Source organism: Helianthus annuus, chromosome 16 (genome assembly GCF_002127325.2).
Source record: "Helianthus annuus cultivar XRQ/B chromosome 16, HanXRQr2.0-SUNRISE, whole genome shotgun sequence".
Lineage (NCBI taxonomy): Eukaryota > Viridiplantae > Streptophyta > Magnoliopsida > Asterales > Asteraceae > Helianthus > Helianthus annuus.
Window position 1 is genome coordinate 55367859 of NC_035448.2, and position 25970 is coordinate 55393828.

Sequence of the window (25970 nt, forward strand, 5' to 3'; positions counted from 1 at the left end):
ACATACCTAGCTAACATGTACAATGTGTCGACATTTTATCATTTTAATTATAGTTCTTCCTTTTGAATAAAATAATTTAGTATGTTTTAGCATTAAAATTTGTTGACTTCCGACACATTTAACGTGTCAAAGGTGAAATAATTGTCACCACTAAAAGGGACTTCTATGTAGGAAATTGTTATAACTATTAGAAGGTTATTTTAAAACATGAGAGACATGATGAATATATAATTCTGGAAAATAATAAATGTCAAAATGCAAGACAAGATCAAGATATATTTTATATAGTTTGAAATAACATATAATATTGGGGAAATACACTAGACAAAGGCTATATAAGGTGTCCAGAAGCAATAACAAGAGCATTCCAATACAAACTAAACACATAAGCCATGGCAACAGCATTCAAGTCTTTGGTTGCTGTTATATTTATCTCAGCAATGTCATTCCAATCATGCTTTGTCAATGCAAATTTTTACGCAGACACTTATTTCAGCTGGGGTGCCGAGCATTCGTATATTTTTGGCAATGGTGAAGATCTTAATCTAGTGCTGGATAATGTTGCAGGTACAGTTTTGAAAATTCTCAAATTCAAATTTATTTCTCCTAAAAGTCAAGCATCATCCCTTTATTATTAGTATACTCATATAGCTCTAACTATAGGGTCTGGTGTTCAAACATACAACTCATACCTATTTGGAAGCATTGAAATGTTGATCAAGTTGGTTCCAGGGAACTCTGCAGGAACCGTCACAGCATACTACGTACGTACATTACCAAAAAAGATACAAGTATTTATTACATATTAATTTACTTCCATACAAAGTCGATCACATCGCAATGGTCATTCTTTAAGATTTGTGTGGAACTATTGCAGCTTTCGTCAACGGGGGACTATCATGATGAGATTGACTTTGAGTTCTTAGGGAACTCATCAGGAGAACCATACACCATGCACACAAATATATTTACTCAAGGAAAAGGAAATAGGGAGCAGCAGTTCAAGTTATGGTTTGACCCGACGGTGGATTTCCACAACTACACCATACACTGGAACCCTCATGCAGTTGTGTAAGTTAACGTCACTATGACTCGGCTCAACCTTTTTGAGGGTGTAAAACCGATTCTAAAATCAAGCCCATTTTGTAAAAGATATAATTTTTGCATAGGGTCCTACAGGGGCGGACCCAGTGAAGAAGCAGCCCGGTCCCGGGCTACCGCTCAACTTTTTTCCGGCAGTGTAAATTTGTAATTTTTTTTCGATTTTAAGACTAAGGTCACCCCTAAACAAGTAGGAGGACACCCCTAAGATGTTTCTGCAGGGATTTTGGCAGTGTAAATTTGTAATTTTTTTTCGATTTTAAGACTAAGGTCACCCCTAAACAAGTAGGAGGACACCCCTAAGATGTTTCTGCAGGGATTTTGTGGAGTATAAATCATGTTTCTGCAGGGATTTCGTGGACTTCTCCATCATCCTGCTGTAAAGGATTTTTTGTGTGAGGTATGGCATTTGCAATGTGGAGCATAGCATAACAGCATGGTCCGGTTTCCCGGAGCTGCATTTGTGTCCGCAGGACGTGCGACAAGCACGAGTTCAACCAAATTCCAGAGCTCCGAAACTCAATTTTTTGCACCCCCCTGCGGGCGCGGGTAGGACTTGTGGTAAAACATATCATAAAGTTACAATTGTTTGATAAATGTTTAACCTTATAAACAACCATTCCCTTTGTTCCCACACCTATGTGGGACAAGGTGAATTTTTTTTTTTGGGACACCCCTGAGATTAGGTTCTGGTTCCGCCACTGGGGTCCTAACAGGTTGAAATATGATGAAAAACATTTTTTGTAGATGATTTTTAATACACAAACAATCACAAAATTCCAACTATTAAATTCGAGAGTTTTAATAAACTAACAATCGCACAATCTTTAATTACTGTTCCTAACTTTTTTTTGAAAATGACAATAAATACAGGTGGTTTGTTGATAGCATACCAATTAGAGTTTACAGAAACTACAAAAGCGAACGAATTGGATTCCCAGACCAACAAGGAATGCAGGTGTACTCTAGTTTGTGGAATGCTGATAACTGGGCAACACAAGGCGGTCTAGTGAAAATTGACTGGTCATGTGCACCTTTCACGGCTGGCTTACGCAAGTTTAATGCAAGGGCGTGTAAGTGGAATGGACCGGTTAGCATTTACCAGTGTGCCTTCCCTATCTATGCTAATTGGTGGACCTCCCCGGTCTATAAGCAACTGAGCTGGGACCAACAGGGAAAACTCAAGTGGGTTAGAGATAACTACATGGTCTACGACTACTGCACAGATTATGAGCGTTTCAGTTGGCTGATGGCTCCTGAATGCTCCAAGCCACAATACTAAACAAAACTTGATATATTTTTAATTGTTTTCTTTCTACGATTCATTTTCCAGTTTGCACTTGAAGCTCCATATTTATTTTAATTTGTTTTTATTTCTCTCATTTACAAGCATCCCCTAGGATTATTATGTAGACATTCTTATACAAGATCTGAAATTGATGTATTTTACACTGTCCTAAATATATTCTTTAGATATTATTAAGATTGCAACAATGGATATAGGATGGTTTGAGGACTACCTTCTTGAATTTTGTTTAATATGAACTAAACCTTAATTTTACTCACCTATTATGAAGAATATTGGGAGCAATTATCATAAACAAGTAATATATTAGCAAATTATCTAAACCAAAATTAAAAATATAGATAGCTCATAATAAGCAAATACAATACAAAATAGAAATGAATCAATGGAACCTAATCTCAATAGATAATGCAAGAAATATGAAATAAAACAGAAGACATAACAAGAATGGATATTCGCCACGTGAGCACTCTACCTCGCAATCAAAATTTGGTTACATTATCTTTAAACTGATTTTTGACCAAAACAAACCTGTTCGACTTCGGGTGGATAAAGAAAACATCTTGTACCCTTTCGTCGTTTTCAGATGTTCTGTGGAAGAAAACAAACCCAACCGTCTTCAACCGGTGGAAAAGTATCTGCATTGGAGTCTCGCCGACTTGCTCAACTCGACCTAATTTGGCCCGGGCGTTGTATATGGTGTTTCATGTTGAGACATTTTTGGGGTTCTGTTCTTTAATGATAGTAAGAATGTCTCGTGGTTTCATATCCGGGTATGTTAGTTGCTCCAACGTCCTCTCTTCTACTGGAGTCAGCCTCATTAGGGACGGATGACCCTCTGGATACAGAAAGCGTTCGTGGTTATGTTGAGCTTTGTCAACCCTTAGATCCCAAAACCGTGTCCTCTTTCTGTATGTCCCGATCGGTTGGAACTCGCAACCGGTTTTCCTGCTCCCGGTCCGTCTGACCGTGGCTGTTGCCTTGTGGTGGTCGGCATAATCGCACGTTAGCCAAATTTTTAATGGTCGCCCGCTTGGGGGTTTTTCGTATATCGTGCATTTGGTGACTATGGTATTGGACCCAGTATGGCCTTAACAACTTCTTTTTACGTAATATGGCAAGTGATTTCAGTATATGTGAAAAAGATGTGCGGAAATGGAAATCAGACTTTCAGAAACAAGACCTACAGAATTATCATGTTTATATCACTTTGAAACAAAATAGTTTACAAGGTGATTGTAAGATTATTATCTAATACAAATGAATCTTGAATTCTGTGGGTGAGAAGAGCAATGGAGTTTGGGTGTTTGTATATGAATGCTAAGCTTCAAACTCAATTGTCTTCTGCTAGTTGGGCCTTCTATTTATAGAAGGCCGAGTACATGAATAAACAATAGTTTATTCATGCAATAAGTCCTGCATAAAGTAGCAATTTGACATATTCATTGAATCCAACGTTCAAGTTGCCTTTGTAATCATGATATCCAATAATGTCAGTTGCTTCGGTCATTGGTGGCAGGATAGAGTTGAGTTTTAGACAAGTGGGGTTTTCATCAGAATTTCTGATAAACCACTTCATCAGAAATTCTGGTGAACAAATCACCAGAAAGTCTGATGATCAGAATCGTCAGAAATTGATGATATTTCATCAGAAATATCATCAGATCCATCAGAAATGACCTTCTCTGATAATCCAAATCAGCTCTTTATCAACTTGTGATTCTTTGAAGTAGATGTTGCGCATTTCAGTTGTCCTATCTGATCTTCTTCTTCTTGTTGTTTGTGATCTTCAGGACTGTTATCTCTTCAGAGATCCAGTTGATTGTGATTTTCTTCAATACTTACAAATAAAGTTTCCTAACAGTTTCCCCCTAAGTATTGTAAAAAAATGAACTATCTATATCTATATCAATATAGACAAACTTCAACTAATTCTTTGAAAAGAAAAAAAAAATCAAACAGCTAAGTTCAGAAACATGAAACATAATCAAACCAACCATTGTTCAAAACAGGAAAAAAACTTAAAATATTGTTCAAAGACAGCAGTTTTAATCTCATCAATTCATTAGTTGATCTTCACTCCACTTCTGTATTTATCCCCTAGTTTCAGCTTTTTCTTGTGATCTATTGCCTTTTGAGTTTCTTTGTACATTTCTTTGTACCATCCTCTTGCTTCCATCCAGTTTTCAATGCACTCTTCAATTGTTTTTCTCAGCTGTTCATGGTGCTTTCCTTTCTTTTTGAGCTGCTCTTGTTTCTCATTCATGCAGTTTCTTATATATTTCAGAGTTTGATTTGAATACCTGCATATTTCACTGATTCTGAATAAAGCTTTCTCTTCATTAGCATCTTTGAAGACCACACCCATTTCTGGTTTGTCAAAGATTGCTCCAGTTCTCACTAGTTTAGAAGGAATTTCAGCTGGAATTGTGGTGTTGGGAGGAGGTATTTGTACTTTGTTGCTATACTCAAAATTGACACAAAGATCAAAATCTGCCAGTGCAGCCCTGTTGTATAACTTTACTCCTGCACTTTTGAGACTGTCAAGGGCTCTTCTAATCACAAATGTACTCCCTTTCTCTTTATCAATGATATTCTTCATTTTGACTATGTCCATTGGATGAATATCATCAACCAGATCTGCATCAATAACCCTTTGTTCATTTTTATCTTTTCTGATCAAGGTATACTTGTTTTGTCCTTCATTACCCAGTATGCCTCCTCCAGTGGTCAAAGTATCAATTCTTTCAATAGATACTATTGGATTGGTCAAGTGTTTGTGCAAAATTACCCAGCTAACATTATTTCTTTCTTCAACAATGCCTCTACTCATTAGAGAGAGTGGCCTTTTTGGGTTGTCTTCTGGACCTTTCCAATAGTAGTGCTTTAGATGTTGTTCAGGATACATGATTGTGTGTAGATCACCTTCCAGCACCAATGATTCTTTGATGTTTCCTTCTAAATCTTCTCTCATTATTTTTCTTGGCCTTTTTGAGGAGGTCACTTCAAGCTCCATTCTTCTCTTTTCTTTTGTATCCATTCTTATGCTAAGATATGTTTCTCCTGTGATGGCAGTAGAAGATGAGTGAACTGGAACATGTTCTTTCTGTTGGACCTTTGAAGTGTCTGGCTTTGGGATGTTTGGTAGAGGACCCATGAATAACTTTTATCTGCCTGGAGGTGGACCCATGGGTTGTTTCTGTTTTTGAGCTGTTGGTGTTTCTGGTTGTTTGGTTTGATCTTGGTGAATGTTTTCTGATTGTTGTTGAGGAATTTCTGATCCTCTTGCTTGTCTTTCTTGTGGAATTGGAGCTTTCAGTTTATGAAGATCAACCTTTGCTAGACTGGCAACATCATACTGCAATCTCTTTACTAACAGGTGAATATTAGTAAGAGCTTGAGTATTTGTTTCTTCTTGTTTCTTCATTTTCTGAAACTCCTGGTTTTCTTGATTTCTTTGTGCAGTCAATTCCACCAACAGTTTCTCAAAAGCCTCAACCATGCTGCTATTGTTGGCTCTGAGGAACTGTATTTCTTCAAGAATTTTTCCTAAACTTGAGCTTTCTCCTGCAGTTGCAACTTCAGCCATCTGTTTCTTGATATCTTGTAGTTCATTGAGAGCTTTCTTGAATTCTGATGAGCTCTCTCTGTTTTCTGATGACTCTTGTAGTTTGTTGAGAGCTGCAGTGTTGTCTTCTGTCTGCTTCTGCACAGCTTTGACTGTTTCTGATAAGGCATTGACTTCTGATTTTTGATTTCTGATTTCTTCCAGTATCAGATCAAGTTTTCTTTCTGTAGCTGTTTTCTCAGTGGCAGTTGTATCTTCAAGTTCCTTGTGAAGTTGTTCAGTGGACATAGATTGATGTCCTTGGTAAGTAGGGGAAACAACAGATGTTCCACCTTTAACACCAGCAGAAAACACATTTTCTGCTGTTCTGAGGTTAAGAGGATGGAAATATTCCATATTCTCTGTTCCCTCACCAGAAAACTGAAACATATTCAAGTCCTGGTTTTCCTCATATCCTTGAACCTTTTCAGGTTCTCCATGAGTTGTTGAGAAACTCTTAGTTTTCTCATCCAAGTTTCCTTGATCAGTAGACTAATCTCCACCTGTTGTCACCACATTTTCCTCCTCAGAATCTGATTCAGAAAATGGGTCTTTTGATTGACTCACGTTTTGTTTTGTAGAAACAGTACCTCTATGTAAGATTTCATACTTTCCTTGAATTGACTCATCAGAATCACTCTCAGAATTATGAAATATACTGAATTTAGAGTGTTGTGCACCTGTTTCTCCCATATGTGAGACTTCAGCAAGATGTTGTTCTGCCACATGACTCATATTCACATCTTCATCAGCTGGATGAGGATCAGATTCACCCTGCTGCTTCATTCTTGGTGTGCTTGACTCTTGTGCATCATGCTCCATGGGGGACACATTTTCAAACCCGTCTTTGTTTTCTGCCTTTTTGCTTAACATCTTCTGGTATTCTGCTCTGTATGGTGAGTCTTCTGGTATCAGATACATCATTCTTTCTAACAGAACAGGTACATCAAAATCTGACTTCCAAGACCCTGCAGCACTCCAAGGTCTCATAATTTCTGTTTTCCACATAATTTTTGATTTTGGAATTTGTAGATTCCTTTCAGAGAATGCATCAGAAATTATGATTGAAAGAAATCTGGGAAAGGGTAGATGTGAATCTATCCTTCCAGTTTTAGTCAGAATTGATCTTCTGATCAGATTAAATATTTCTGTTCCAAAATCAATATTCAATCCATTTATGAGGCTGAACATGATTGTCAGAACATTCATATTTATCTGATATGTACCTCCAATCTTTGATGATAAACACTTGTTTAGGATCTCCATTAATACTTGCCAGAAGGCAGGTAGCTTGTTTCTCTTGAATTCATTGATCTTTGAAATCTTTGTTTTGCAGCCCATTACAGCATCAAGTTGTGCGAACATATCTTCTTTTTCTGGTGCTTCTTCATAACCTTGATTTAAGGGTAGTTCTAAACATTCCCCTATTTTCTCCGGTGAGATTGTAATGAAGATATTTTCCCACACATGTGCTGTTAGCTCCATTTGACTTGAGACTTTGAGAGTTTTCACAACTTGTTGTAGGAGTCTTTCTAGTACATCTCTGGTTTTTGTGAGAGCTTGAGCTATCGGGCATTTGATCAGGAATTCAATGAGAATCTGACACTTCATGTCATACTCTTCAATGTTATCATTCATTGCTTCATTGTTGCTCTTTAATGGAAGATATTCAGCTTCAGTGACTAAAGGAACAGAGTGTTCAATTTGAGGTGTGTTGAGGTTGGCAGCAGCCATTGATGATATGGGTTTTTGTTTCGGAAAAGGGTTTTAGGGTTTGAGTTTTGAAGGATGAAGATAGAAGTCTCTGTTTTCGAATGATGTATATATAGTGGATAGGGACAGAGATTTTTGAGTGTTTTTTGTGGGTTGTTTGCATTCAAGGTGGTTAATGACACCTCAATGATGTTTTAATCCATTTAGGAAACAATCGTTTTTGAAAAACCATTGGTTTATCTCTAATTTAATGTAAATCTTTTAATGAAAGTTAGAGATACCAAGGTTTTAGCAGATAAACACTAATGTCCAACTTGCACCTTTTCTTCATGTGGGTGTCACACCCCGGCCGCGTCAAAACAACCAAAACCGCGGCGGAAACGCCGAAGAGTGATTTCGACAGAATTATTGTTTCAACAACCATGGTAATTAAAGTTATGTATTATTAAGATTAAAGTTTACATTGTCTTTGAGTTCAAACTAAAATAACATAATAACTGTCTTTTAAGTCACTAAGGCCCGAGTCCGCCTAAGTGAAGCACACACAACATCATGCATTAGCACCTGAAACACATGTAAAAATAGGTACGTCAGCATAAAAATGCCTGTGAGATACATAGGTTTTGTTTATGCAGGATTCATGACTTGTGGTTTGAAAAGTGTTTATAAAAAATGTAGTCATGAACCTTGTAAAATGTTTTCCTTTATGAAATCATATAAAAATCAATATGAAAATCAAATGATGATGAAAGGACAAATGCATGGTTAAATGAATAACCAAGTAAAACTGAATTTGTATAAAATATATAATTTGTAAAACAATGTCACGTTCTTGTATAAAATGTTTCATGTCTTGCCCAAGTGGTTTAGATAACGCAACGATGTATAATACAATAAAAGCACTTATATATAGAAAGTACCAGCGGCGCATCCACCATGCTTTTATCATATAACACATAGCCCAGTTACATAAGTCACTTATCAATAACCAACAAAATGTCATGTCTAATGTCAAAATGTTCATGCATAAACCATGTTTAATGTCATGTGTAACATGTATCATGTATAACCAATGAAATGCATAGCAAGTAGGAAATCATCTACTTAAACTATGTAATGATATCAATGTGAAAAAAAATGTCATGTATGGTGAATAACTAGCAATTACTCAACCATAGGGAAAATGTACAAAACAAGGTTTTTGAATAAACCTAAGTTTAAATCAAATGTTATGCTTTGAAGAAAAACAATGCTTTATGATTACAAACATTTATGCAGTGATGTTAATCGCATACATTCAAGCCTTGCGACTGCGGCGACAAACCTTTAAACAAATTCAAGGCTTATCTAAGTTATGTATTCGGATTCTGTCATTCCCGACTTCCAAACAAACCTAGGAAGTCGGAAACGGGAGTTGTCAATTCCTATGGTACCATTACATAAGTCCGAGCGGCGTGATCAATGTTAATGAATGTATTATTGTCCCGATTAAACACACCAAATGTCATAACCAATGTAGCATGTGAAAACCATGTACTAGGTATGCTAAGTAAACATGCCTAGTAGAAATGTTCATGTAAAACAATGTGCTAGCATGCTTAGTAACATACATAGCAGAAATGTCATGTAAAACAATGTGTACATATGCTAAGTAAACATATGCAGCAAATGTGTAATAAATCAATGTGCTAGCATGCTTAACATACATAGCAAAACATAATTGAAATCATGTACTAGATATGTACTAGATGAAACTAGCATGTTTATGTCATAAAAGCATGAAATGCACGAAAGCAACACGTATGTACATGTGTATCACCCCAAAGTATTTGAAAACGATAAAAGAGGGGAACTATGTACTCACTTGGGATCGCTAATTAGTCTTGAGAATAAGACCAATTTAAGCTCCAAGTATCACGGAATCAAACGGCACCTAGTATAGGTAACTATGTTAATAAACGGATCCTAAATCGGGAGATATGATAGAATGAGGTTCTATAAATCAAATGAGTAATTGAACTCATATGGTATGATTTAATAGGCCCTACATTCTGATTTGAAATTCTACCTAAGTGCTTTTGACCCGTTTCGACACATTATGGTAACATAAGCCACTATAACGCGTCGTTTGCGTAAAACTATGTTCGGATGGTTAACTATGTGCTATGCCAAGTCTTACATGCCCAATTATCCCTAAACATGTTACTAAATCAGTTTATATGCCAAAAATATGTTCACATAGTCAAAATACGGATTTATGCTTCAAAAGGGCATTTTGGTCATTTCTTATGGGCATACAAGCTAACTAGCATACGACTAACCAATCCTATGTGATCATAAGGTATAACCTCAGAGGTTATTCCCTATGCAACTATGATCACTAACTAAGCTTGGTCGGATCCTAAAGATCGACCAAACGGGTCGGGTTCGAAAGTGTAAGCGGTTGTTTAGACCGCTTAACTTACGACCCTAAACAAGCACTAACCAATAGTGACGAGTTAAACATGTCAAAACATGTTTAACCTACTGATTTGGTATCAAAACAAAGTGTTTTGATACCTAAAAGTAGTTCCGTTGCAAAATGCGTGCTAAAACGCATTTTGACCAAAACTTTGACTCGTCACTATACCTAGTTAACGTGGTAATCAGCGGGTATAATCACTAAGGATTATAACCAACGTGATTACAATCACGTTGCAAAGTTCAACCGAACTTTGCGTTGACCAAAGACTGATCAAACTGAAAGTCAAACACTGTTTGACTTTTTAAACTAGTAAGCAATAAAAAGAATGAAAGAATGCTCACTATGGATCCTTCCTATCTTTTCTACAAAGAATAACTTCCCAAATCAGATGAGAGAGCTCCCAATGCAGATTAGAGATGAGAAAAGAAGGAAATGAGCAAGGAATGAATGAAAGGGTCATGCAATTTATAGTTGTGGTGAGTTCATGAGATCATGCCAAGTTTTTGTGTAACTTCGAAGCAATAAATCTCCACCATACAAGTGTTGTAAGTAGGTTTAAAGCCTTGGAGAGGTGTTAACTTGGTTAACACACAATTAAAATGGCATAAACAGTCCCTGAAGTATCAAACAGTTGCTAAAAATCATTTTTTTGTCGCTGGGGGGTTTCAGGCAGCCCGCGTAAGATACAAGTGGGGCTTACGCGGCCCGTGTGAATGCAGCAGATCAGCAACAGTTTTCATTAATTACAGTTCAGGTCCCTGCACTTGTTTTAAGCCCATTTCAGCCCCTTTTGACCCCCGTGAAGCCATTTTCAAGGCTCTACAAGGTCAATGAAGTTTAGAGTACTCAAAATGTGTTTGGAAAACTCTCGGATGTCGGCTCGTTTGGTCGTACGGTCGCGTTGTTCGTTAAATTACGACGAAACTCAAACGGACGCGAAAACGAACCAAATTAAGCGACGAGTGGAATTTTCGCATGCCGATCACTAAAATAAAAATATTTTAGTGTACACAAAAATTTTGGATGTCCAGATGTGGCCAGAACGTAAGATATGCGCGAAAATGCAAACTTACGTCGTTTTTTGACACTTTTAGTCCCTGTAAGATCATATAAGCATGTTTTCGCACACCGAACCTATCAAAGCTTATTTCTAAGCCATGTTTAGGTTATATATGGTATGTGTAACTTATGATCAAGTTCCGGACTGTACGTTTCCTTACGAAACGGTAGACTTTTGCATATTGATGCAAATAGTCCCTGAGAGCGAATAAACTTGTTTTTGCCATACCGAAGCCTTTAAAACTTATTTCTAAGTTATGTAAAGGTTATTTAAGGTATGCTAAGCTTATGTTGCTGTTCCGGAGTATTTGTCGCGTTAAACTGATCGTATTTACGCATCAGTTTGCGTGTAACTCCCCAGAAAGCGATATAGAGTTCAAAATCGATCAACAATCAACACGCACAAAATGTCAAACATAAATAACAAACATTGGGATTAAAACACACTTTTTATTAATATTGTATTGTTCAGAGTTTGTATTGTCACACCCCAACCGATGGCGGAATCATCGGGGCGCGGCACTAGGCGAATCAGATTGCTCAGGAGAATCCATAACAACTATATTGCGATAATATTCATTACATTTGTTATCCCATACTAACAACAATACAATCACATAAGTTATTACAGATTTCTTGTCCTCTCGAACAATTCAAATCCGTCAACTTAGAATTTAGGTGAGTTTCTAGACTTTCTAGCTTGATTTGATGTAGACTTCGACTAATCCTGCAACATACGTTAAAATATTGTCAATACAAAAGTATTGGCGAGTATACAGGTTTGATATGTAATAGTATAATAGATTAAAAGTGCTGCGAAATTCCATATGCATAAACGTAATACACGACATATATACTCACAAAACTGATACTACCAGCTAAGTCCTCGATGCTCGACTCTTCGATGGCATAACTAGACCTCGTCGGGCGCAATAGTACTATACTAGTCTGGGTGGGACGTCACGAGTATAAGTCCTAGTATACATGCAACTAGCATCACGTATATCTATGCAAACAGTTATTCGCAAGTGATAGGTTGACAATTTGAATCATTCGTTTGATAAGTTCGATTTATAAGAAACGTATGTTACACCCAAAATTCGATAAAAGGGGTCAAGTATACTCACAGTGCGTATTCGGTTGGATTGACGGGATGGTGCCTGAGAATGTCCTGATTTCAGACTAATTGCATAAGTATTGGATTACGCGTTAAACGGTATCGAATTACGTGAATTTGGACGAAAAATTGAACTGAGCTGGCCCATTCGGATGGACCGCTCGATCGAGTGGGCCGCTCGATCGAGTGGGCCGTTCGATCGAGTGGGCCGTTCGATCGGCTGGTCCAGCCGATCGGCTGGGCCGCTCGTTCGACTGGGCCGCTCGATCGACTGGGCCGCTCGATCGGCCAGCCTGTCCAGCTGTTCTTGATGATTTTCGAGTGTTTTCGGTGTTTTTGGTCGAGACGTTGTGGTGACGTGTGTAACAACTGAAATCCCATCAATTCCGACCTGTTCTAACGGCCGGGAATCACCCCGTTTCATCAGAACTGGCCGTTCTTGACGGTTTTTCCATGTTTAACCCGAAATTGGTCGTCTCCTCGGTAGGAATCAGACCCTCGACCAACACGACACTAAGAATGAGTAGAAGGTCGGCCTAAGCTCTGTTTCTACCGTTTTTGAATATAGATCAGATATGAAAACCTTGATTATTCTTGGAAATCCCTGGATTCTGAGTTGTTCTTGGTGGAATGAGGCCAACACTTGAAGTTCATAGGAACCTTGTGAAGACATCACTCTGAACATCTCGATCCATGGCCTTTTGATTAGAAAACATAGATTTGGACGAGATTCATGAAGAATCGCATGGAAACCGTTCGGATCTGAGTTGTTCTTCATGGGATGACATCACCTTTGAAGAACTCCATGATGACATCACCCTAGAACACTTCGAATCCGTTGATTTCACGGTTAAAAGTCGGATTTTGAAAGATAGAAAGATGAAGGATTGTATTTAGATCAAGGAAGTACAAGATTTGAGTTGAAAACTTACAAGAATCGCGAGAAATCGGAAGATTAAGGGGCTGGAACGTCTTGGTCGGGTAACAGCAGCAACAACAAGTGTTTGAGGGTGAAAGAGGGGTATTTATAGGCAAGGGAGGAGGAAAAAGGAGGAAAGGTGGGCCGGATCGGCTGGCCCATTCGGTCGGCCGGCCCAGCCGATCGGCTGGCCTGTCCGATCGGACGGCCCAGCCGATCGGCCGGTCCGTTCGATCAGATGGGCCCAGCCGATTGGCTGTCTGTCCGACCGGCCGGCCCAGCCGATCGGCTGGCCCGTTCGATCGGGCGGCCCAGCCGATCGGCTGGCCCGTCCGATCGACTGGCCCAGCCATTTGGCTGGCCCGTCCGTACGGAAGCCCTGGGTCCTCGTTTTTGGCGCGATTTCGACTGTTTTGGCCGTATTTTCATATATTTATATAATTATTTAATTATTTATTATAATTAATCACAAAAAGGGTCGTATATACGTATCTATATATCCAATATTCGGTGCGATGATCGAGTTACGCGTGCCTTCGAGTGCGTTCTTCGATGTGATGTGCCACAATGATTATCGGGGCACTACTTGCTCGTGTTCCCGTCATCGTCATGATGGCTGGAGACATGGTACTCACCCGATAGTCTTTGTTAGCGTTGCTTGTTTACGTTTTGACACCTCACGGTTATTGAGGAGGGTAGATTAAGCCCTCACTCAACATCATTGTGAGTGTTATAATTTATTGAAAATAGGTTTGTAATAGCGATAGAATATGCATAATTATTCGATTATACCTTGACTTAGCGATAGATCTGATATAGTTACATTATGATCCGAATCTCTAGTGTTAGGCGTAACGAGTGTATCGAGTAGTAACAACGCACGAAAGTGCGGGTTGTGACAGTCTCCCCTGCTTTAGGAAATTTCGTCCGGAAATTAATCCATTAGTAGGGTCGTAAGAGTTGACGCAAATGAGAGTAACGATTAAAGCATCTAGATATGCGAGCGATCGATAAAAGATTCGACGAGTGAGAGCGGTGTGAAGATACGATTCGAATAACCAAAAGCGATGACACACACAAAAACGATTCAATAACGTTTTAAACTTACCGATAGTCGACTAATCTTCGAAGATATTTCAGAAAATCCCCTCATGGCGCGGCGCTAACCGCATCGACGTCCACACCAACACTATGGGGAGGGTTCTTTTTGTTATTTTGAGAACAGATTTTCGAGTTATACATTTAAAAGAAATCGGCAGCAAAGTAAGTTTCAAGAAAATTTTCCTACAACGTGAGTTCGAGCTGAAACTCGATTGTCGAACCATCGTTTTCGGGAAGATTTCTTTTTGTCATTGCAAAAGTTTTTAAGGAAAAACTGAACTTACGAAACTTCCTTTAGGCACGGAGTTAAAGTGATTCGATGTTTTCTCCATGTTGTAAGGAGATTTCACTTGTCCAACGGTTTTAACAAAATTTTATAAAAATCGGTTTTCTTTAACAGCACAGAAAATAATTTACATCGAGCCCCACGTGGCACTTTCCCACGAAAGTTTGTTAATTTGAGTAAGACACTTGTATATAGGAAGTACCAGCGGCGTATCCACCATGTTTTACCCATATTACCTCTGTTTCGTGTGGCGGTGTCACGCATGCCGATACGACGCATATAGAATTTCGACCCCTCGGTCCAAGCGATAGGACGCTAGACCGAGTACTGAAGCGACTTGGATGTAGACAAAGCGTTGATAGCGAATGCGAGTAGTTCGATCATACGAAACATTGATATGGCACACTGGGTTAGACGACGATTGATAAGCGATAGCGAATGACGCGATTTTGATTCGACTAGATGCGATTTCGATTCGTTCCGCATAAAACCTACATGGCATGTTTCCACGAGAGTTGCTATTATAGAAAACACCACGTTTCCCATGTTAGTTTTATCCCATGAAGCGATGTCATGTACCCTAATTTGACATAACTGCGATGAATTCCAAGCGATAACCGAATATCGATAGGCAATAGACCCTGATAGATGATAAGCGATGTTCGTTGCGTTGTGAACAATACGCGATTCGATTGAGTTGATTACACCACAAACAGTAACCATTGCTAGCCCGCATGGCCTTTTTCCACGAAAGTCTGCTAATATGGTCAAAACACCACCATGTTTCGACCCTCTTAGTTTTGTCTCGTGAAGCGAGGTCGTGCCTGCCAAGATAACACAGATGACACAAGTATCGAGTCGATGAAATAGGCGCGTAATGCGTTAAAGCGAAAAGCGACGAGTGATTTTCGATACTCGTCTAGCGATCCACGGTAAGCGATCCACACAAGGCGGTAGAAGTTCACACAATAGACAATAACCAGCGTTAGAGTTTGCGAGATGAGCACACCAGATACGATTGCGATTTCGAGCCGTATATCAAGTGATTTAGATTGCGAGATGGATCCAGTAAAACTGCGATTGAGTTGCATTCTAGACTTACGACCAGTCTTGCGTTGCTCCAATTGCTCTTCGGGGTGAACTTACCTAAGTCCATCGATGTGGCAATTATGTTGCGTACGCAGACTTACGAGAAGTCTCGCAGTGATGCGATTTTAGTTTTTGTTACGCCTTGTGATCGATATGTATTGTGTTGAAAATAACCATTATAATATAATAGGTCTAATAACGTCCAACTCCTCATGGCACTTTCTTCACGAAGCTTCGGTAGTATGGTAAAGCACACCTTGCGTTACCCCTACTACTTATGCCTCGTGCTTTGGTGTCGCGCTTTGTTGACATGGCCAAGACCCTTGATCATGCTTTTAAACGTTATGGCACCATTAGAACTTCACTACGATCTCCGTGCACTGACCAAAATAATCTCGTGTGCACCCGCGATTAGTTGTTCCTTGCACGTATATCGTACCTCATTCTAAGAGTGTTGTAAGGGTAAAATACATTATATAGTACATAGTGCTAGCATTTAGGTGGTGCTAGAGTAAAAGAGAAATAGAGTCCACATGCGACGATAGATGAAATAAGCTCCACACATAAAAGGAAATGATAGCGATAAGTCACATTATTACAACAACATTAAAAGCAAAATAACGTTGCTGTGGAGAATACTAGCGGAGACTGCGGCTGTTGTTGACTTCCTTCAGAGTTGCGGTCCTGCGCGGCAGTGCTGTGTACGATGCCATACCAGTTGCAATTTGTGCAATAGCGACAATTTGCTTCCGGCGGGTGATGATACGTGCACGTGAAACACAGGGGATGGGGCCCATTGTAAGCACGTTTCGGTTGAACTGGGACTGATTGGAGAGGTTCGGGTTGCGGCAGTCCAGTTGTTGATGAGTCTGGGCTCACGGTCTCTCGTTTGCGGCTTGGTTGTGCTTCCTGAGATGATGCAGTATCCTTGCCGGATTTGCCTGATGATTTGATGGAGACATTGTTGGAGCAATCCTTAGAACAGCTTTCAGAGGAGCTGTCAGATGATCCTTCGATCGATTCACCAGAGGAATCGTCGGATGAGTTGATGATGATTGCTTGACGAGCTTGTTTGACAGGCTTCTTGGAGAAAATCCCGTCCAAGACTCGTTTGCTGTTGATCTCTGCGGCTAAATGGTAGGCTTCTTCGATGGTAGCAGGTCTTGCAGCTTCTACAAAATCACCCACACTCTCAGGTAAGCCGCGGAGGTACTTCGCGATGGCTTTCCTTGGAGTGTCGACTTGACTTGGGCAGATTGCACTAAGCTGCTTGAACCTTGCTGTGTAGTCAGCATTGTCACCTCCGTTTTGCTTGATTTTCCAAAATTCATTTTCTAGCTTCTGGACTTCGTGAGGGGGACAATATTCTTCCTTCATGAGTTCCTTCAGCTCGTCCCAAGAGAGGGCGTAAGCTGCGGAGATCCCACGTTTGTTGCGTTCGGCGGTCCACCAGTCGAGTGCTTGTGATTGAAATACCCCGGTAGCACAAGTAGTACGGAAACCATCGGGACACCCACTTTGTCGAAGGGTGACTTCGATAGAATCGAACCACTGGAGCAGTTGGGTCGCACCTCCTTCACCTTTGAATTCCATCGGGTCACAGGCTTTGAAGTGTTTGTAGAGGAAAGTAGATTGCGGCGATTCCGTCTTAGAGTCCTTCGTGGCTCGAGAGTTAATGAGAGAGTGCACTTGAGCAACAATTTGAGGAATGAGCTTGACCACTTCCTTGGTCACAATCGAGGCAATCCTCTTATCGGCGCTTCGTTTGGCTCTTCTCTTAGCTATTCGTCTCGAGATAGAGTTGTTGGAAGGCATCTAGATAGAGAGAGATTTGGAATGAGATTCGATCATAATGATTTCGAGTTTACGATGCGATTGAGCGCGGTCGAAACTTGTAATGTGCAATATAAATAGACTTCACATAGGAGCCACATAGGAGCCACATAGGAGACACGAACTTCCTAGATTTTCACACAATGTCTTGATCGTACTTAGATATAGATAGTCGTAGTTCTTACTTATTCACACATATATTACGGTTTAGAATGCGCGAGGACGCGTTAAAAGAGGGATTGCGAGAGAAATCGGACAATTGGACATTAGTTTTGTTGCGATCATTCGGTCTTTGTTTTGGATTGCGATGGCTGTGCGAGTTGTGCACTTTGTAAAACAGGGAGCGAAAATTGATAATCGCAGTTAAACACATAAAACGTAACTGAGTCCATCAAATCGTAAAATCCGGTGAGTAGTAGGCTTATTAAGATACTCGGAGTGCCTCGGGTGTTTAGGCGTTGACTACCCAAGTAACTCAATCACACCCAACAAGTTCGTGCACACGCGTTGACTCTGGGGTTTATGCTTCCACTGGGATGCAGCTCATGGCATTCATCCTCTAAATCATCGCGAGGCTCGAGTCATTGTGATGGTCAAGTCCCTGGGGAGAGCTTTTGAAAAATATTTTAGGGAGTGGAACGGTTCATTAAGGTACGGGTTTCACCCCTGACTTAACAGTTTCGTTCCCAATCTGTGGTTACGCTCATCGAATGAATCCGAGAGCTTCACTAGAATTTCGAAAGGGAGGCTTTCGTCGAGGTATGGATGTCACTCCTGACTCAACGAAAGGTTCTCGTGCTAGAAGAATGCGCTGAGTGAGCAATCCTATCGAGAGTTACTGGTTTTCACACCTGGTCTCGACTGGATCGCTCGGTTGTGAGATGCAAGTATTTTCGAAAATATGTGTATTATGTCTGCCTTAGGAAAGGCTAGTAGTATTTCAGCCTTAGGAAAGGCTTCTTCGTGTGAAGTTGTAGTATGCGGGGTTCACACAAAGTCATAGTTTTTGCAATTTCGATCAGAAGCATCAGGTAGGCGCAATACAAACCCTACTGGGTTCATACGAGGCAGCCTGTGGGTGCTTAGACTATAGACTAGGTCATTCTCTAAGACGTCGACCCGGACTAGGTCGAGTCTCGCCTAATTCCCTATAGTTATGGCTCTGATACCAATCTGTCACACCCCAACCGATGGCGGAATCATCGGGGCGCGGCACTAGGCGAATCAGATTGCTCAGGAGAATCCATAACAACTATATTGCGATAATACTCATTACATTTTTATCCCATACTAACAACAATACAATCACATAAGTTATTACAGATTTCTTGTCCTCTCAAACAATTCAAATCCGTCAACTTAGAATTTAGGTGAGTTTCTAGACTTCCTAGCTTGATTTGATGTAGACTTCGACTAATCCTGCAACATACATTAAAATATTGTCAATACAAAAGTATTGGTGAGTATACAGGTTTGATATGTAATAGTATAATAGATTAAAAGTGCTGCGAAATTCCATATGCATAAACGTAATACACGACATATATACTCACAAAACTGATACTACCAGCTAAGTCCTCGATGCTCGACTCTTCGATGGCATAACTAGACCCTGTCGGGCGCAATAGTACTATACTAGTCTGGGTGGGACGTCACGAGTATAAGTCCTAGTATACATGCAACTAGCATCACGTATATCTATGCAAACAGTTATTCGCAAGTGATAGGTTGACAATTTGAATCATTCGTTTGATAAGTTCGATTTATAAGAAACGTATGTTACACCCAAAATTCGATAAAAGGGGTCAAGTATACTCACAGTGCGTATTCGGTTGGATTGACGGGATGGTGCCTGAGAATGTCCTGATTTCAGACTAATTGCATAAGTATTGGATTACGCGTTAAACGGTATCGAATTACGTGAATTTGGACGAAAAATTGAACTGAGCTGGCCCATTCGGATGGACCGCTCGATCGAGTGGGCCGTTCGATCGGCCAGCCTGTCCAGCTGTTCTTGATGATTTTCGAGTGTTTTCGGTGTTTTTGGTCGAGACGTTGTGGTGACGTGTTGAACAACTGAAATCCCATCAATTCCGACCTGTTCTAACGGCCGGGAATCACCCCGTTTCATCAGAACTGGCCGTTCTTGACGGTTTTTCCATGTTTAACCCGAAATTGGTCGTCTCCTCGGTAGGAATCAGACCCTCGACCAACACGACACTAAGAATGAGTAGAAGGTCGGCCTAAGCTCTGTTTCTACCGTTTTTGTATATAGATCAGATATGAAAACCTTGATTATTCTTAGAAATCCCTGGATTCTGAGTTGTTCTTGGTGGAATGAGGCCAACACTTGAAGTTCATAGGAACCTTGTGATGACATCACTCTGAACTTCTCGATCCATGGCCTTTTGATTAGAAAACATAGATTTGGACGAGATTCATGAAGAATCGCATAGAAACCATTCGGATCTGAGTTGTTCTTCATGGGATGACATCACCTTTGAAGAACTCCATGATGACATCACCCTAGAACACTTCGAATCCGTTGATTTCACGGTTAAAAGTCGGATTTTGAAAGATAGAAAGATGAAGGATTGTATTTAGATCAAGGAAGTACAAGATTTGAGTTGAAAACTTACAAGAATCGCGAGAAATCGGAAGATTAAGGGGCTGGAACGTCTTGGTCGGGTAACAGCAGCAACAACAAGTGTTTGAGGGTGAAAGAGGGGTATTTATAGGCAAGGGAGGAGGAAAAAGGAGGAAAGGTGGGCCGGATCGGCTGGCCCGTTCGGCCGGCCCAGCCGATCGGCTGGCCTGTCCGATCGGACGGCCCAGCCGATCGGCCGGTCCGTTCGATCAGATGGGCCCAGCCGATTGGCTGTCTGTCCGATCGGCCGGCCCAGCCGATCGGCTGGCCCGTTCGATCGGGCGGCCCAGCCGATCGGCTGGCCCGTCCGATCGACTGGCCCAGCCATTTGGCTGGCCCGTCCGTACGGAAGCCCTGGGTCCTCGTTTTTGGCGCGATTTCGACTGTTTTGGCCGTATTTTCATATATTTATATAATTATTTAATTATTTATTATAATTAATCACAAAAAGGGCCGTATATACGTATCTATATATCCAATATTCGGTGCGATGATCGAGTTACGCGTGCCTTCGAGTGCGTTCTTCGATGTGATGTGCCACAATGATTATCGGGGCACTACTTGCTCGTGTTCCCGTCATCGTCATGATGGCTGGAGACATGGTACTCACCCGATAGTCTTTGTTAGCGTTGCTTGTTTACGTTTAGACACCTCACGGTTATTGAGGAGGGTAGATTAAGCCCTCACTTAACATCATCGTGAGTGTTATAATTTATTGAAAATAGGTTTGTAATAGCGATAGAATATGCGTAATTATTCGATTATACCTTGACTTAGCGATAGATCTGATATAGTTACATTATGATCCGAATCTCTGGTGCTAGGCGTAACGAGTGTATCGAGTAGTAACAACGCACGAAAGTGCGGGTTGTTACATGTATAATGACATCACAAGCACAGATGTCATAGTCTCCCCTACTTCAGGAAATTTCGTCCCGAAATTTATTTAGAGGAAACTCGTGAGAATAGATGCGGATATTTCGCTTTCATCTGATCTTCATGTTCCCAAGTAAACTCTGGGCCACGTTTAGATTCCCAGCGAACTTTGACAATAGGAATGCGCTTGCGTTTGAGCTTTTTGACTTCACGGTCCATTATTTCCACCAGTTTCTCAATGAAGTGCATCGTGTTGTCAACACGAATTTCATCAAGTGGTATGTGGAGGTTCTCATCAGCTAAACACTTTTTGAGATTGGACACGTGGAATGTTGGATGAACATTTCCAAGTTCAGGAGGTAGCTCTAATCTGTAGGCTACTTTTCCGATTCTTTCAACGATCTTGAATGGTCCAACATAACGCGGTGCAAGTTTTGCTTTCTTCCCAAATCTAATCACACCTTTCCAATGGGATACCTTGAGTAGGACGTGATCACCAACTTGGAATTCTAAGGGCTTGCGTTGTCGATCCGCATAACACTTTTGACGGCTTCTAGCTGTCTGTAGGTTATCACGAATCTTCTTGACCTTATCTGTAGTCTCTAGAATGAGATCGGGCCCAGTAAGCTGAGCTTCACCTATCTCATTCCAGCAGACCGGTGAATGACATTTTCGACCGTATAAAGCTTTGAAAGGAGCCATATTGATGCTAGAGTGATAACTATTGTTGTAGGAGAATTCGATCAATGGAAGATGCGAATCCCAACTACCACCAAAATCGATCACACAAGCTCCAAGCATATCCTCCAGTGTCTGGATTGTTCTCTCAGAATGACCATCTGTCTGCGGATGGTATGCTATGCTCAAATTAAGTTGGGTACCTATGGCAGATTGCATGGTTCTCCAAAAGCGAGACGAGAATCTAGCATCTCTTCAGACATAATATTCAAAGGAACACCATGTCGAGATACAATCTCATCAACATATATCTTGGCAAGCTTGTCAGCAGATAGATCCTCACGGATCGGCAAGAAATGTGCTGACTTTGTAAGACGATCAACAACTACCCAAATTGTGTCATGACCTCTTTTAGTGCGCGGCAGCTTGATAATGAGATCCATAGCAATGTTTTCCCATTTCCAAACCAGAATCTCTGGTTGCTCCAACAATCCAGAGGGATGTTGATGTTCTGCCTTAACCTTAAGACAAGTAAGGCATTTGGAAACATATAAGGCAATGTCTTTCTTCATACCCGGCCACCAACACTGGGTTCGAAGATCCTTATACATTTTGTCTGCACTAGGATGAATAGAATAACGAGACTTATGAGCTCCATCCATAAGCAAGGTGCGAAAGATCGTCTATACTTGGGACCCACAAACGTCCCATGAAATAGAAAATCCAAAAGTCTTTCAATTCAAGCTCGGGCTTAGTATGACACGGTAATTCTTTACCCATCAAGTCTTGTGTAACACAAGTATGCTGAGCCTGAATTATGCGGATTTGAATGTCAGATCGAACCTGAACACAGTGAAGCTTGACATGTTCCTTACGACTCAATGCGTCAGCCACGACATTCGCCTTACCAGGATGGTAGCGAATTTCGCAATCGTAGTCATTTAGGAGTTCAACCCAACGTTGTTGCCTCATGTTAAGTTCTTTCTGATTGAAAATATGCTGGAGACTTTTGTGGTCAGTAAACACTACGCACTTTGTACCATAAAGGTAGTGTCTCCAGATTTTGAGAGCAAAGACTACTACACCTAACTCAAAATCATGAGTTGTGTAGTTTTTCTCGTGTACTTTCAGTTGTCTTGATGCATAGGATATAACTTTGTTTCTTTGCATAAGAACACAGCCAAGGCCTAAGTTGTTTGCATCACAGTACACGACAAAGTCGTCGTTACCCTCGGGCAAGGATAGAATAGGCGCATCACAGAGTTTCTGTTTCAAGGTCTGGAAAGCTTCTTCCTGTTTGGATCCCCACTCAAAAGGTTTGCTCTTCTGAGTTAAAGCAGTGAGAGGAACCGCAATCTTGGAGAAGTTTTCAATGAAACGGCAGTAATAACCCGCTAGACCAAGAAATGAACGAACCTCGGTAGGAGTAGTAGGAGTATCCCAATCCTTAATCGCATTGATTTTGGCGGGATCTACATGAATACCTTGTTCGTTGATGATGTGCCCCAAAAATTGAACTTCCTTAAGCCAGAATTCGCACTTGGAGAATTTGGCGAAAAGCTGTTCTTTCTTTAGGAGCTCCATTGTAAGACGAAGATGTTGCTCATGATCAGCTCGAGTCTTAGAATAGATCAAAATATCATAAATGAAAACGATGATGAACTTTTCCAAATAAGGCTTACAAGCCCTATTCATCAAGTCCATGAAAACAGCAGGAGCATTTGTTAAACTGAAGGGCATAACAGTAAACTCATAATGACCATAACGCGTACGAAAGGCTGTCTTGGGAATATCTTCTTCGAGAACTCGAAGTTGATGATACCCAGAACGCAGATCAATCTTTGAAAAGTAAGTAGCACCCTGTAGCTGATCAAAGAGATCATCAATGCGAGGTAGGGGATATCGATTCTTGATGGTAAGCTTGTTAAGCTCACGGTAATTGATACACGTCCTGAAAGATCCATCTTTCTTTTTCACAAATAGGAGAGGAGCGCCCCAAGGGGAAAAGCTTGGACGGATGAATCCCTTGTCAGATAGCTCCTGAAGCTGCTTAGATAACTCTTGCATCTCAGACGATGTAAGTCGGTAAGGTGACTTAGCAATAGGATTTGCACCAGGCACAAGATCAATGCGGAACTCAACTTGGCGTACAGGGGGTAAACCAGGTAATTCAGGAAATACCTCTGGATAATCCCGAACAACAGGGATATCTTGGATAGTCTTACCCTTGCCTTTCTCCTCTACAACATGTGCTAAGAAAGCAACATAGTTCTTTCCTAGGTATTTGCGGGCTTGGGTACAAGACATGAGCTTAAGACCGCCGATGGGTTTCTCCCCACGAACTTCTAAGATCTCACCAGTTGAAAGCGGTATACGGACCAACTTCTCAAAACATACCACCTCAGCATGGTACTTGGATAACCAATCCATTCCTACAATAACATCAAAGCTCCCGAGTTGCATCGGTTTGAGGTCAATAGGGAAAAGATGGTTATTGAGATTCAACTGGCAATTTCGAAGAACTGAGTCGAGTACAACAGGTTCACCACTAGCTACTTCTACTGTCAAGGGCTTTCCTAGTTTTGTTCTAGTTATCGCAAGCAAAGGCTCAAATGCTAAGGACACAAAACTCTTATCGGCACCCGAATGAAATAGAACAGAAGCATGATGGTTGTTAACAAGGAACGTACCGTTCACCACTTCATTATCTGCACGTGCCTCATTTGCATTCAGATTAAAAGCTCTACCACGAGCCGATGCCTGATTTGCGTTTGCCAACCTCGGGCAGTTGTTCCTGTAGTGGGTCAGATCCCCACAATTGTAACACGAACCAGGCGGAAAGTGAGGTCGTGCAGGATTCTGGGCAGGGTTTTGCACAGCTTGGTTTTGAGCTGCCTGATTTTGGTTCGGAGCAAAACAGCAGGTGTTCGCGAGATGACCAGACTTGCCACAATTTGTGCAGATGCGACATTGCAACTGTGGCTAGTGATGGCTATTACATCTGTTGCACAGAGGTGCATTTCCCGCATACTGCCTCTTGGCAGCAGGTTGTGCAGCCTGATTCTGTGCAGCCTGATTAGGAGCAGCCTGATTAGTCTGAGTAGTGACAGCAAAATTCTTGGAAGCCTTGCGCTTCCTCGATTTCTTTGAAGACTCAGCAGTCTTCTTGCCCTTGTTATCCTTGGTGCTATCAGAATGTTTCTGCTTCTTATCACCCTTTCTGTGGAGTTTACCCATTTTGATTTGAGATTCAGTAAGGGTTGCAGCTAGCTCAATGGCCTGTCGGACGGTAGTAGGGTTGCTGCCAGTGACAATATCCTGAACAGGATCTGGCAAACCGTCTATGTACCTCTCGATTGCCTTATCCAAAGGCATGACCATAGTAGGACAGAGCAAGCTTAGCTCCTCATATCTGTCTGTGTAAGCCCGGTGTTCACCACTGTCTTGCTTCAGATCATGGAACTTATCTTCGAGTGCCCTCTGCTCGTGACGAGGACAGAATTCCCTCATCATGAGAGCCCGAAGTTCCTCCCAAGTCTGACCCAAAGCAACATCAGCACCTCGGTCTCTCATTACCCCATTCCACCAGGTAAGAGCCCTCTTTTGAAAAACAGTCGAAGCAAACTCGACCTTACAATTGTTCGGACACTGAACATGGCGAAATGTGCCCTCAAGACTCTCAAACCACTGGAGAAGCCCTGTTGCTCCTTCAGTACCACTAAACTTGAGTGGTTTAGCCGAGTTAAACTGTTTAAAGTTGCACGGAGCAGGTGCATTAACATTGTTATTGGTGGCTTGGTTTATTTGAGTTATGAGACCAGGTAGCATAGCAGCCATCTACTGTGCTATAATAGCTGCCAGTTCGGCATCAGGTTGAGGAACGTTACGTTGAGGAGGCATTCTAAAGTGAACACTCACCCCAAGAGTTCCCAGGTAAGAGTGACTGGTCCGATACTGCGGATTTGTACGAACACTCTAGCCTTAGACAGAAAACTCAGGGTACAGGCATTCACTCTTCCAGTTTGCACGTGTTCACGTTATTTAGACCCAAACTTTGACGAGATTTTGAAAAACTCCGAAGGCACAAAGCCAAAAAGAAATCATCTAAGGATAGATGATTGATTTCAAAATCATTTTGGAAAATTGTGTTCGTGTTTTGGTCATCACCTAAGGA

The 25970-nt window shown here is 41.0% G+C and overlaps 1 protein-coding gene across 1 annotated transcript; it reads left to right on the forward strand.

Annotated features, from left to right (window-relative positions):
* The first annotated feature begins 357 nt into the window (after nucleotides 1-357).
* On the forward strand, nucleotides 358-2548 carry LOC110939576 (probable xyloglucan endotransglucosylase/hydrolase protein 26). Its single transcript, XM_022181138.2, has 4 exons — nucleotides 358-567; nucleotides 664-764; nucleotides 878-1071; nucleotides 1975-2548. The coding sequence occupies exons 1-4, from the start codon at nucleotides 393-395 to the stop codon at nucleotides 2381-2383; spliced, it is 879 nt and encodes a 292-aa protein (XP_022036830.1). The 5' UTR covers nucleotides 358-392; the 3' UTR covers nucleotides 2384-2548.
* Nucleotides 2549-25970: the final 23422 nt, after the last annotated feature.

Bases quoted from the DNA above. Each gene is read 5' to 3' on its own strand.
- LOC110939576 (XM_022181138.2), top strand. From the start codon at position 393: ATGGCAACAGCATTCAAGTCTTTGGTTGCTGTTATATTTATCTCAGCA. The intron at 568-663 runs GTACAGTTTTGA...CTCTAACTATAG, and splicing joins AGTGCTGGATAATGTTGCAG to GGTCTGGTGTTCAAACATAC. The intron at 1,072-1,974 runs GTAAGTTAACGT...CAATAAATACAG, and splicing joins TGGAACCCTCATGCAGTTGT to GTGGTTTGTTGATAGCATAC.